At 39.5% G+C, this 13,739-nt stretch overlaps 1 protein-coding gene across 1 annotated transcript; it reads right to left on the bottom strand.

Annotated features, from left to right (window-relative positions):
* Positions 1 to 251: 251 nt before the first annotated feature.
* On the bottom strand, positions 252 to 8,003 carry LOC129244292 (uncharacterized). Its single transcript, XM_054881908.1, has 3 exons — positions 7,986 to 8,003; positions 6,630 to 7,304; positions 252 to 761 (listed from the first exon to the last, which is right to left on the bottom strand). The coding sequence occupies exons 1-3, from the start codon at positions 8,001 to 8,003 to the stop codon at positions 252 to 254; spliced, it is 1,203 nt and encodes a 400-aa protein (XP_054737883.1).
* Between the last annotated feature and the right edge of the window lie 5,736 nt (positions 8,004 to 13,739).

Genomic DNA, 13,739 nt, shown 5'->3' with positions numbered 1-13,739 from the left:
AAACACAGATTTTAATTCAGCACTTCTACAAAACTTACTAACTATTTAATAATTTGCCTAATGCTTTGCAGGGTCGTTAAAGGGTTAAAGAAACATTTCTCAATACATGGTTGAGTAGATAATTTCCAATGAGTCCAAAAAATTCAGAATCACATTTTTTCGATAAAAAACTCAATTTATTTTGGCATAATCTCATGAGGAACCATAGTCAGGGCATAGTTGTTGTTGTTCAATTCAAAACACTTTCAAACTTAGAAGCGACGCTGTTTGTGGACGCGGCGGTTAACAGTGCGGTATCTGTAACCATCCTGAGCGGGCTGCTCGTAGACCTCAGAAGCAGCGGGTTGTGGGGCAGGGGGGATGTAAGAAGAGACAGGAGCAGATGGGGCAGGAGCCGGGTGATATACGGGTGCTGGAGCTGGATGATAAACGGGTGCTGGAGCAGCAGGAGCTGGTTGATAGACTGGAGCTGGAGCAGGAGCGTAGACTGGTTCAGGAGCGGCGGCAGCGGGTGCAGGTGGAATATAAGATGATACTGGAGCAGATGGGGCAGGAGCTGGGTGATAGACTGGAGCAGGAGCCGGGTGATAGGCTGGCGCAGGAGCTGGTGCATAGGCAGGTTGAGGAACATTGGCAGCTGGTGGAATGTAGGAACTTGAAGGTGCGCTAGCGGCTGGCTGGTTATAGGCATAGCCCAACTCTGACACATCAGCGCAGGCGAAGGCCAAAATGGCGGCGACAGTGGCAGCGGCAAAGAGTTTCTATGGAAAAGGAGAATTTTATTTTTGATTTGTATCCGTATATCCTGTTTGTTAAAAGTAAGCCATTTTTATTATTTTAATTTCATATTTACCATTTTCACTTAGTTTTTATTTCTTGTTTTGTAGTTGTTCTACTGCAGGCCACTCGGCTTGTGTTTGTTTAAAGCCTCAAACACTGCGCTTTATATATGATTTCGCCAAGCAATGCAAAATACTCATTTAACTCAAATAATTATAATTATTAATGAAAAAGCCATAAAACAAAAAACAAAAAAATAAAAAAGGTCAAATAAACTAAGCTTACAATTTTCGTTTGCTAAGGTGGAAGTGAGCAGATGAGTAATGGCAGTTCAATGCACTAACAGTAAAATCTGCTTGCAATCAGGTTTGAGCTGAGAATTTTGCAATGAAAATATTTGTGTACGTATGAAATCGAAACGGATCAGCAATAAGCATATCATCTACGCCAATTAAACAACCAAAGCACACACACTCATATGAAAGCCTGTATTAAATAAATATTTTTTTCTTTACAGCATTCCACCTACGCCAGCGACTGCATACTCAGTGTCATACTCCAGATGTCCTGCAGTCCATCGTTCTCTGCCCTTGTCTACCAACCAGACTCAACAGTCCAGCTGCAGCATAGCCAGCTGCTCTTCAGACCTTCAAAGTGCCAACCCAATGCTTTTGGAGATATCGAACCTTCGTTGTCGCCTCTACTTAGAACCTTTCTGAACTTGTACTTGAAGATGAGCTGACTGAATTTACTTCTGTGATTTAGGTGAAGTTAATTCATGATTTCCACAGTAGAAATATTCACAGACAAATCAAGAAAGTAACTCCTCTGAAATCTGGAGAGGTGCGACGAAAACGTTGACATGATTCCATCGCTTTCTTTTTCTCCTTGATTGACGCGATAACCGCTTACGCAATTTTGGCCGAGTTTAACAAAGCGCATCAGTCGTTACATTCTCATAGAAACCGGCGCCAGTTGGACACACCAAGTGAAGCTAAGTCCTTCTCCTGATCTTTTCAACGTAGAGGAGGCCTTCCTCTTCCTCTGCTACCGCTAGCTGACACCGCATCGAATACTTTCAGAGCCGGACGTGATCCAGCCAACGTAGCCATGGAGAGCTTTTGCCGATGAACTGGCCAGACGGGAGACCCTAGAGAAGATTTCAGCGCAAAACGAGAGTATTCGCGTCAACTCCGCGAGTGCTAAGCTAAGGCGCAAATGTGCAAAATCGCGAGATCGTTCTAGCCACGTGTAGGTCGGGGAGGCTAGTGGTAACTTCTAAGGCTAACAAAGCCGCAACTCTCGAATTCGGTAGGTATCGTGGACACATATACCGGACATTTTCCGTTAGGAGTCCATGCGGTGAGGCTTTGTATTGCTTCAAGTCCTTTCTGCAGAAGCTGTCTGGAGGACGAAGTGGAATCATTTCAGCACCTTCTTCTGCATTACTGTTGGAATACTACGCTGGCTTTGGCCAATACTCAATGAAAAAGAATACAGAAGTTCCAGAAGCTGTCACGGCCGCTGGGCTATCGTTTATATGGCCGCCAGGCTAAGATTTCTGTAGAAGATGAAGCAAACATAGACTCAGTTAACCTCTCCTTGTGCGAATATCACGCACTTCGCAGAAATTGACAATATAGGCAAGATATATATTGGAGTTCCGAACGGATTCTCTACAAGATGCCTTAAGAATAAGTCTGAAAAAATCTTTTCTAAACAACGTTAAAGAGCATCCCGTCTAAACGCCCTAACCTAGCCCAGCCTCCAGCCTGGTACCCCTTTAGAGTTCTTGAAACCGGCTACAGTTAACTCTTGAAGGTCTTCAATGATATAATCAGTAATTAAAGTTTTCAACACTAAAATACTGGAAGCTGCTTTTGTTTTTAACACAGCTGCGAATACTGTGGAGATAATAAATAAAATTAAAAAGCAAAAACAAAGCATGCAGCAAATTTTTAAAACGAGGAAGGGGAAACAGCAATTGATTAATGACCATTGCAAACTGAAAATTGAATATCAAAGTGAAGAAGTCACGAGCAACACCAAGCGAAGGTTTCATATTGGGAAAAAGAACGTGAAAAAGTAGCTGAGAGTTAATAAAAAATTAAAAGCAAGCAGTAGGAAAAACTATAGAATTGACTACAAATAAAAATTATGCAGCTTCGTAACCTTCAACAGATAAAAACAAATGTCAAAGTTGAAAGCTGAAAGCTGAAATTCACACGTGGAAGCCATTTCAGCCTCGAATTGGGACCAAAACCAAATCTCTACAAGAAATTCAAAATTAGAAAACTGAATTGCAATAACTGAGACTCAGACTCGGACGCAAACTTGAACTCAAACTTAGTTCAAATTTAACATTCATTCTAACTGAAACTCAAACGAAAAGTTAGCTCAAGCGCAAACTTATTTTGAAATCTAAGCCACAGCTCAGGCAAAAACTCAAATAGCATCAAAATTTTAAAAATCAAAAAGTGTTCAAATTCTATTTAAATAAAAGTTTTATGCCTCATTCAAAAAAATCATAAATCAAACCATAATTAGCCAAATTATTTATAATTTTATCAGCCCTCTCATCATAGCAAATTCATCGCTCTTCAATAAATCAGAGGGCGGCAAGTCTTACGTATATTACCAAAATTTTCAAAATTAAATTAAAAAAGTGCAAAATTTCAATAAGCCCGAGAGGGTGTCTTCTCGTGACTGTAAATCACACAACTAATCAATTTTATTTAAAAAGGCATCTATGACCAAATACAACGAGAGGAGGCTACTCAAGTTAGGCCAATCCAAGCTGCAAATATACATAATTTAAAGCGGAGAAGTACAAAACCGCGAAAAATAAACAAAATTTGAATTTAAAATGCAAAAACAAATGAAAACAAAAAAAGCGCACGCACAGACGGCGCGGTGCTGCTGGTGGTGATGTTGGTGGGACGCGTGAGTTTTGGACAAATAAATTTAAAACCGATTTAGAGTTTATGCAAATCGAAAGCAATCAACGCAACGACCAACGGCAGTCGACACTAGGCTACAGCAACAAGCGATTACTACATACACGCCATGACAATTCCCCTACCCTCTCCTCACAACAGTGCCTCTCACGCACCGCTAGGCCAACGCATTCGTGCATTAGTTGGCGTAAATTGGTCTGGTACGCTGGTTGTTCGTTGTTGGTGGTTGGCTGGTGGCTGTTGCTGAGTCGTCGTCGTCGTTGCCGAACGCGTGAAACAATTGGAAGCTGCTCGCACTTAATGAGGCGATAAATTAGGAGTCCGCCGTCGATTTTATGGGTCCGAAACTAATTTAGTGTTATGTTGTGGTGTCGTGTTCGGTACTGTATCCGCAGTGCCGGCAGCAGCTTCGGCAGTTGGCAGATGGGTTTGAAACATACGAGTATGTGGTTGTTGGTTGTATTCACTCTTCGTTGTTTGTTTTTTTTTTTGTTTTTTTTGCTTCAGCAGGTCTATCATGTGTCATGTTGCGTTGGTACTATTGTTGTAGAGCTTATTAGAGACGGACATGTGCAGGTGTATGTGTGTATGTATATTTGTTGATAAATTGTGCTTATGTTAATTGCATGGGAAGCTTTGGGCAATTGAAAAACTAAAATGGCAGAAATTAGAACGCTTTGGCCATCAGGCCTACGACTATTTACCGGTATAATACGGAAGCACGGCAAATAATATGAATTAAAAAAAATTGAAATTAATTGAATTGAAAAAAAATATATAAATTAAGAAAAGGAGTGTAATTTTACAGTACAACTAGAAAAAAATTGGAATTAAAAAATTACTATATGAAATGGAAATTAAAAAAAAAATTAAACAAAAGTTTTCAAATAGAAAAACCAAAATTAAAAATTAGAATTTTAAACCAAAAAATCGGTACAAAGTAGGAAGTTAGAGTAAAATGAATTTAATATTGAATGCGTAAAAAAACTCAACTTGAAACTTTAAATTTTAAATGAAATAAAAAAATATGGTTTAAAACTTAGATTGAAATGGAAGAAATTTTATAAGAAAGAAACTTTTAAATAAGAAGTATTAAGGGGATAATTCTGGTCTAGAAATTTGAAAACCTCGATTTTTTTTGCATATTTTCAAAGTTTAGACCTTCAAAAATATGCCCTTCAACGGATTTTTCAAAATTCGAACTATTTTTGGAGATACAGCGGATTTTGTGACGTGGCGGGTAAGCCAGCCGAGTGGAGCGAATCGCACAATGAACGGCAGATGTTACCGGACGACTTGAGGACTCGTTCCTTCTAGAAAATCTTTTATATTCCACACAACCTTTATTTATTCTATACAAATATATATACTTTACAAGGAAAAACTCAGGAAAAATAGCCTAAAGTGTATCTAAGATATATATAAGGTATAGCTCTCTCTCTCCTTTTTCTCCACGTTATATCTTTTTTCTCTCTCGCGGAACGAAAATGCCCAAAACGTTGCATGACCTTGAAATTTTACTCTCCATTCTCGCTCGTCCATCGACGCCTTAGAAGTTTCACTTCAAAAATGTAAATAGAAATAAAAATTTTAAAATACTAAAAGACGAACTTCAAAGTATAAAAAGATTCCAAAAAGAAGATAAAAGTACAATTTAGAAATGCAATAATCAAAATTTATGTAAATATTATAACTAAAAACTTCAATAGCAACAATGTATATATATATATATATATATATACAAAGACTAAAAAATAATAATAATATGAAATAATAATAAAATAAATAAAAATTAAATTTATAAAAAAAATGAAACTAAAAACTTAATTTTAATTTTTCTCTGTTAATGAATCTGATGCAATTGAAGTAACGGGGAATGATACGAATATGAAATAACAATAAAATAAAATAAAATTTATTAAAAAAAAAAACGAAATTAAAAATAAAGTTTTAATTTCTCCCCTATTAATAAATTTTATTCAATTAAAATAACGGAAATGGAAACTAGCACAGCCGACCACGAAGCTGGCTTAAAGTTCGCGCTCTATTTTTACGAATATTGGTCAATAAGCCCCTGAAAATCTAAACAAATCGCACTGTAATTATATTTTCTGCCTCTTTTATATTTCTAAAAAGGAGTATCCTACTCAAAAATAGTTTCAAAAACGTTTTAGTTTCCAGCATAGTCCCCTTTTAGCTCGTCAAAATCATGAAACATTTCTTACACCTTTTAATTCGCTCCAAATAAATCGACCGTTATGATAGTGATGCCCTCAAACCACACATTTGCTTTATCGGTGATCTCTTCATTCGACCCTAACCCTGCTCGACACATCCCCATAGACTCCTTTTGAAGCAAATCGATGTAAAAGGGACCGCGGGCATACCAAAAAGTTGTCTGCATGACCTATTGGCCGATAGAGTCCCTTGGTTCCCTTCGGTCACGATTCACTATGAGTATTCCACTGTTTGAACTAAAGCCCTGGTCTCTAGTGAGCCTTGGTCCTCTAATGGGTTGTGATGTCCATCTATTTCATACACAGTTAGGAAACGGTACAAAAACTCATTCGAGTTGCGATCGCGCTCCTCACGCGCCGATCGTCCACTATCCCATATCTCTAACTACTCCCTGCCATTTTAGGTGCGATATCAATTGAATTTTTGACGTCACTCGCACTGCTCCATCTTCTTTGGAAATTATAAAGACTAATTTTTCAGTTTTCATTTTTTAGAATTTATTTTGGTAAACAACAGAAGGAAAAGTAATTATAGTAAAAATAAACAACTCAAATCGAACAAATTAACAAAGCGAGATTCGACATGAAAGCCTCTCAAGTAGTTTTCAATGCCTGCAGCTTAGAAACGGCGCTGTTTGTAGACACGACGACGGACAGTGCGGTATCTGTAGCCATCTTCAGCGGGTTGCTCATAGGTCTCTGATGCAGCGGGTTGTGGGGCAGGTGGAATGTAAGAGGATACGGGAGCAGATGGGGCAGGAGCCGGGTGATATACGGGTGCTGGAGCAGCAGGAGCTGGTTGATAGACGGCTGCTGGAGCAGCAGGAGCTGATTGATAGACGGGTGCTGGAGCAGCAGGAGCTGGTTGATAGACGGGTGCTGGAGCAGGAGCGTAGACTGGTTCAGGAGCCGCGGCAGCAGGTGCAGGTGGAATGTAAGATGAGGCGGGAGCTGATGGCGCAGGCGCTGGCTGGTAGGCTGGCGCAGGGGCTGCTGGTGCTGGTGCCGGAGCTGGAGCATAAACTGGTTCCGGTGCGGCAGCAGCTGGTGCTGGTGGAATGTAGGAAGACGCAGGCGCAGATGGCGCAGGAGCTGGTTGGTAGACTGGAGCTGGTGCAGGCTGGTAAACTGGTGCTGGAGCAGCTGGTGCGGGCTGGTAGATTGGTGCTGGAGCAGGCGCGTAGGCCGGTTCAGGTGCATTAGCTGCTGGCGGAATATAGGAATGCGTGGGTACACTAGCAGCAGGTTGTTGATAGCTGTAGCCCAGCTCAGAGACGTCAGCGCTGGCGCAGGCCAAGACGGCGACAAACGTGGCAATTGCGAAGAATTTCTGCAAAGTAGAGTGGGAAAATAGAAATTTCGTTAGTTTCCTTCTCTGTAAATTTGGATTCCTAAGCATTCCAATTTTCCGTTCGTTTATCCTTTTGCGGAAATTTGTTTGTTTCGTACAAAATACTTACCATTTTTTTCAGCTTTGTTTGCTTTGATTACTTGCTCTATTGCAATCTGTTCGACTTGTGTCTGTTTAATCAGTGTCGTCTTGCAGTTTTTATATCATTTTCCAGCGCAATCCGCTTCGTTATTGCAGTCAAACATTTTGAATAACAACAAAAAATTGCTTAACTACCAAAAAGCGCCGCAAAATGCGTGAGAAGAGAAACCGAAAGTAGATTTCAAACACACTTTTTGTTTGAAGCTTCAAAAGCTCTAATTAAGATGAACGAGGACAGCCCAAGGCACTTGAGCCGCAAAATGTTTACTATTGGATGATATTTGAGACAAATCGAATTAAAATCTAAAAGACATATGCATGAGTGTGTGTGTGTGTGTGTGTATGTTTGTCAGTATACGAATCATTGCATTGAATAATGCGAATCATTAAATGTTTGCTAAAAATTCATGCTCTTCAGTGACAAGGTAACTGACCTAAGCCGTCTGATGTTAGGTGACTTTTGTTAAAGCTCGTGTTTTGACAGAATTGGATAATAAAAAATATTTTTGCGATACTCACTGTGATACGAAAACACATCTATTAATACATACCTTTGGTGAAGATCGCTCAACGATTATCGTATTGCTTCACACGTGCGCCCATAAATCTGTTTCCTTATATGAAATCAGCTGATGCTGCGTGGCTTAATATGGAAACAGTTAATTTCGTTTACGAGAGCAAGAAGCAGAAGCAAGAACTTAACAAAATTAATTTCGAAGCAAAAACCAATGCTTACGTTATACAGGGTGATCCATTTAGCATTTCAAATTTATTTCTGCTCTAGCGCATGAATGTTTTTGAATGAATTTTCTTTCTTAAAAAGTCGTAAGACAGTGGTCTCCTGACTGGGTGCTTGGACTTGTCCAACCCCCACAAATCTAATCTAATATTGGAAAGTCACTCAAATGACTTCCACGACTGGCTTTACAAAGGTCGTTCGAAAAATCCTGGAAAAAAGCTGCTTAATTGTAGGTGGTAAATTATTTTTATTTTTCGCATAGTCTCTTTTTAGGCTTGTACACTTCGTCCTAGTACAAAGTACTAGTTTGTTGATGATGATTTGTCCAGGTCTGAAAAATAGCCACTCGTTTCTGCAATCGCCTGCTCCTTTGAATAAAATATTTCCCCCACCAGCCATTTCTTCAAGTTATTCCTAATAGTAGTCCGAGGGATCCGGCGAGCCAAGTCTGGAAAATAGTCAGGATGTGAAACAAGTTGAAGCCCTGTCTACATTCATTTTGCGACCGCAACTGCAGAGGCGTGAACTGGTGCGTTGTCGTAATGGAAAAAGTAAATCACTCGCCTTCCTCGATTCAAACTAATGCCAAACACAAGGAAATATGCCGCTATGGCTAAAACTTGGTGTGTTCTTCCAAGAAATATTATTAACTAAGCCTGAGCTTTCTCTGATACTTTTCTCCCTCCCTCCTTGACTATCTACCCCCTTTCCAGAGCTTTAAATACAATGGGCTTTTTAGCCTGAGTGTTTTAGGAGCCACCAAATCTCCTGGTGCTCCTTGGCTCGACCTCTTCAAATTCAAATTCATTCAAGCCTGAGCTCGATACAGTAGTGCCATCTCTTTGACCTTAAGCGGCTTTTTCAAACCACCCTCGTACAGTAGCTTTTTTGTCAACCCAATTTACTATTTAGTAGAGTTTCGCAAATCCTATTCCGGCTCTTATCTCACCAGTGGCAATTTAAATTTCGTGTTTCTTGAATGGTCTCTGTCCTCTTGTCGCTCAATATTTTTACTATACTACCAACGTAATCAAATCTGAAAATCATTTTCTGGGTGGCCAATTGATATCAGAGTTTGGACTGATTACTGGATTTTCCGAATTCAATTTTAAAATTTCTCATTTTAGTTCCCGAAAAAGCGGGATATTTTGTAACGTTTAACCATGTACTAAACTTCTGAAACATTCTTCTTGTTAATTGGCGCGATAACCGCTTACGCGATTTTGGCCGAGTTTAACAAAGCGCGTCAGTCGTTTCTTTCTCGTGTTAACCGGCGCCAGTTGGACTCACTAAGTAAAGTCAAACCTTTCTCCACCTGATCTTTCCAACGCAGAGGAGGCCTTCCTCTTCCTCTACTGCCACCAGCGGGTACCGCATCAAATACTTTCAGAGCCGCGGCGCTTGTATCCATTCGGGCGACATGGCCCAACCAACGTAGCCGCTGGATCTTTATTCGCTGCGCTATGTCTATGTCGACGTAAAGCTCATGCGGCTCATCTTTCCCTCTCCTGCGATATTCGCCGTTGCTAACGGGTAAAGGTCCAAAAATCTTACGCAGAATCTTTCTCTCAAACACTCCAAGCGTAACTTCACCGGATGTTGTCATCATCGCACGCTTCTGTGCCATACGTTAGGACGGGCATGATGAGAGTCTTGTAGAGTGTTAGTTTTGTTCGTCGAGAGAGGACTTAACTACTCAATTGCCTACTTAGTCCAAAGTAGCACTTGTTGGCAAGAGAGATTCTACGTTGGATTTCAAGGCTGACATTGTTATCGGTGTTAATGCTGGTTCCTAAATAAACGAAGTCCCTTACAACCTCGAAATCATAACCGTCAACAGTGACGTGGGTGCCGATACGCGAGTGCGCCGACTGTTTGTTTGAAGACAGGAGGTACTTCGTTTTGTCCTCGTTCACCACCAGACCCGGTCGCTTTACCTCTTTATCCAGTTTGGAGAAGGCAGAGCTAACAGCGCGGTTGTTAAGGCCGATGATGTCAATATCATCGGCATACGCCAACAATTGTACGCTCTTATAAAATATTGTGCCTGAGCGATTAAGTTCTGCGGCTCGTACGATGCTCTCCAACATCAGGTTGAAGTAGTCACACGACAGCGGGTCCCCTTGTCTGAAACCTCGTTTGGTATCGAACGGCTCAGAGAGGTCCTTTCCAATTCTGACGACGCTGCTGGTGTTGAGCAACGTCATCTGGCAAAGCCGTATTAGTTTTGTGGGGATACCAAATCCAGACATCGCGGCATACAGGTAACTCCTTTCGTACTGTCGAATGCAGCTTTGAAATCGACGAAAAGGTGGTGTGTGTCGATTCTCCTTTCGTGGGTCTTTTCCAAGATTTGGCGTATTGTAAATATTTGGTCGATGGTAGACTTTCCAGGTCTAAAGCCACATTGATAAGGTCCAATCAGTTGGTTGACGGTGAGCTTCAACCTTTCACACAATACGCTCGCTAGAACCTTATAGGTGATATTTAGAAGACTAATCCCGCGGTAATTGGCACAAATTGCAGGATCACTCTTCTTATGGATTGGGCAGAGCACACTTAAATTCCAATCGGCAGGCATGCTTTCATTGGACCATACTTTGCATAGGAGCTGATGCATGTACCTTACCAGCTCCTCGCCGCCATGTTTGAAGAGCTCAGCCGGCAGTCCGTCGGCGCCCGCGGCTTTGTTGTTCTTTAGCCGAGTTATCGCTATTCTCAACTCGTCATTGTCGGGTAGCGGAACGTCAATTCCATCGTCAACGATTGGGTATCGGGATCTTCACATTCTCTGTGACATGCGCAGCTGTCACTATTTAATAGGTTCGAGAAGTGTTCCCTCCATAATTTAAGATTGCTCTGGATGTCAGCCACCAGTTCGCCGTCTTTGTTCTTACAGAAAACATTACAGAAGTTATTTTAGCTGTCAAAATTAAAAATAGATAATCGCTCAAATTACAAATGCTAGATGGACCCTGATTATGAAACGTCCCAACTACAACCAAGTACAACTGGGAGGAAATTTCAAGCTTTTTCTACTTGCTAAAACTTTCAATTAAGAAGAATCGTTAAATTATGGACTTTGATATCTAAGATGACGAGAATTTAAATAGTTAAGAAAAATTGTTCATATGTAGACTCAAATTCATGGAAAATTGTAAGAAAAAATATATTATTCTCAAAGCAAATAAAGGAAGCGCTTAATGAAATATAGTAGGTAAATTCCAAATTTTAACTAGCAATCACTTAAAAGTGTCTGGGCCTAGTTGAAATTTTTATGATTGTTGCACTGGATTTAAGAGGGTACTTGAATAGGTGGTTAGTGTCGTGCGGGGAACCTTCATATGACAGATACAGGGTTTGATTGAAAAGTAATGAGCCTTCCCACGCGGAGCGTCTGCCAAGCGATCAACCGAATCGCTCCCGCGCCTGAAAAGAAAGCTTAAAGGGAGGCGTTTCGACTCTGTATGCGGTTGATTACGGTTGATTATATCCGGGTCGATTCTAGAGAGGCAGGAGTGCAACCTGCTACAATATTCTGAACGCCAAAATGGCGCGGATCGCACGAGGCAGCCTAAACAGTGCGTTGGGTGATGGTTGGACTACAATGATAGCAATCGGTGGGCGAGAGTTTAAGAAGGTGGAAACTGTATCCCGACTAATGCCGTTAATGGCCTGCCTATACACAGGGGAGCACAGTAAATGTCGTGGTAGGTCCTGCATCTCGTCAGTTAAATCGAAGCGAAACCTCCTGACATGCCTGGGAGAGGTTTCGGCCTCCAACTAGCGCCTGCACGAATGATTCCCGTAATAGCATTCCAGCAGAAATTGCTTGCTTAACAGTCCACTGTGCTCGGCAACCGAGGGCATAGTGGCTTCAACGTGAAAATTTGACTAATGATTTTTGAAGATTTTTTTTTTTTTTTAAATATTATTAAAATTGAACACCTGAACTAATACTTAAAAAAAGGCACAAAATAAATATTTCTTTAAATTGATCTTCAAACTCGAATATCTCGAAAACCGTTAGTTTTGAACAATACGTCATAAGGGCATGATAGTTACTTGAGAAGTAAGGATATCGATAACTATGCTCTGACAGCAGCGAATTGCAAACTGTGTTGACATTTTTGTTTATTAAGATTTGGCAAGTCATCAAATCATACGTTTAACGCCAGAAAAACATTTCCAAATTGTGAAAATTTACTTTGAAAAAATAATAAAAATAAATATGTTCGCGAAGTTCATAGAGCACTGGCGGCATCATCGGTGCTTATTTCATTCGTATTGAGGAAGGAGCTGGGTTTATAAATAAATAAAAATATTTTTGAACTCTATTTCATTGCATTCGTGGAACAACAACAGGACGCACACCACAAATAAAAAAGAGAGCTCGGCCAAGCACCTAACAGAAGTATACGCGCCAATAATTTATTTATTTCATGAAGAATTCAGAGCCATTTAGCGGGTGATATTTTTGAAAAAATATTTTTTTGGGGTAAGTAAATCTAATCGGACCATAAATACGATTTTTCTAAATATATTGGCGCTGGCGTCACCTAAGGGAGCAATTTGTAGCCTGTGTTAAGACCAGATGTCAAAGAAATAAATTACAAATCCATTCTGTAGTACTTGGGTAACCAGTGAACAAAAAAATTGCTGTAAAATTTAAGATTATGGTTTTTTTTCGAAACCTCTAAACTTTTTTTTTTACCTCTAAAGTGATATTCAACAGATATTATAATTTATGAACTGGTTTCAGAGTGACCCAAATGGTACTAGTTACAAAATGGTCAATTAAAAACCCATATGCAAAATAAATATTCAACTATTATATTTACTGTTTTTATTAAAATTATATTTTCAAATAGCGTTATGTAAAAGTTTTTATTTGAAGCTGCTTTAATTTCGTTTCAGAATATTTTTTTTTGTTTTTGAATAAAATCATATTTAATCGAAGCACAAATTTAGAGATACAAAAAATTGTATCTAATATTTTAACTAGATACAACTAAAATACTTTTAAAACGTTTATTTATCAATTTTTCTTTACTTTTTCAACTAGTCCAAAACTGGTGATTTTTGTCACAAATTAGACTAGAATTTTTTTGGCTACCATAAAACACTTCATTAACAAGTATGAGGCTATTGCAAATGCTAATAGCAAGTTCGGCTGCAGAAAAATAAAGAAAAATGCAAAGGAAAATGGTTTCTTTATAACAAATCAATAACTAATTTTTTAGGGGACTGATGTGTTAAAAAATTCATGAAAAGGTGTTGTCAGAGTGTAAAAATTGGTCAGACGTAAGATAAAAAGTTTTATTTGGTATTTAATCGAAAAAAGCCAGATTTTTGGATTTTGCCCAACCATAACGTCGGAGAAAGAAAAAGCTTTGTTAAAGCAGAGCGTTCTTTAAAGCGTTATTTTTCTCTTGCTTTCTCAGAGTTAGGGATTAAAAATTTTTTTCTTCCATTTTAAGGTTTCAAAACCTTTCATTCTCTTTGCGAAAACATAATATATAAGACATGGTTAC

This window comes from Anastrepha obliqua, chromosome 4, assembly GCF_027943255.1.
Source record: "Anastrepha obliqua isolate idAnaObli1 chromosome 4, idAnaObli1_1.0, whole genome shotgun sequence".
Taxonomy (NCBI): Eukaryota; Metazoa; Arthropoda; class Insecta; order Diptera; family Tephritidae; genus Anastrepha; species Anastrepha obliqua.
This window is presented reverse-complemented; position numbering and strand designations above follow the sequence as displayed.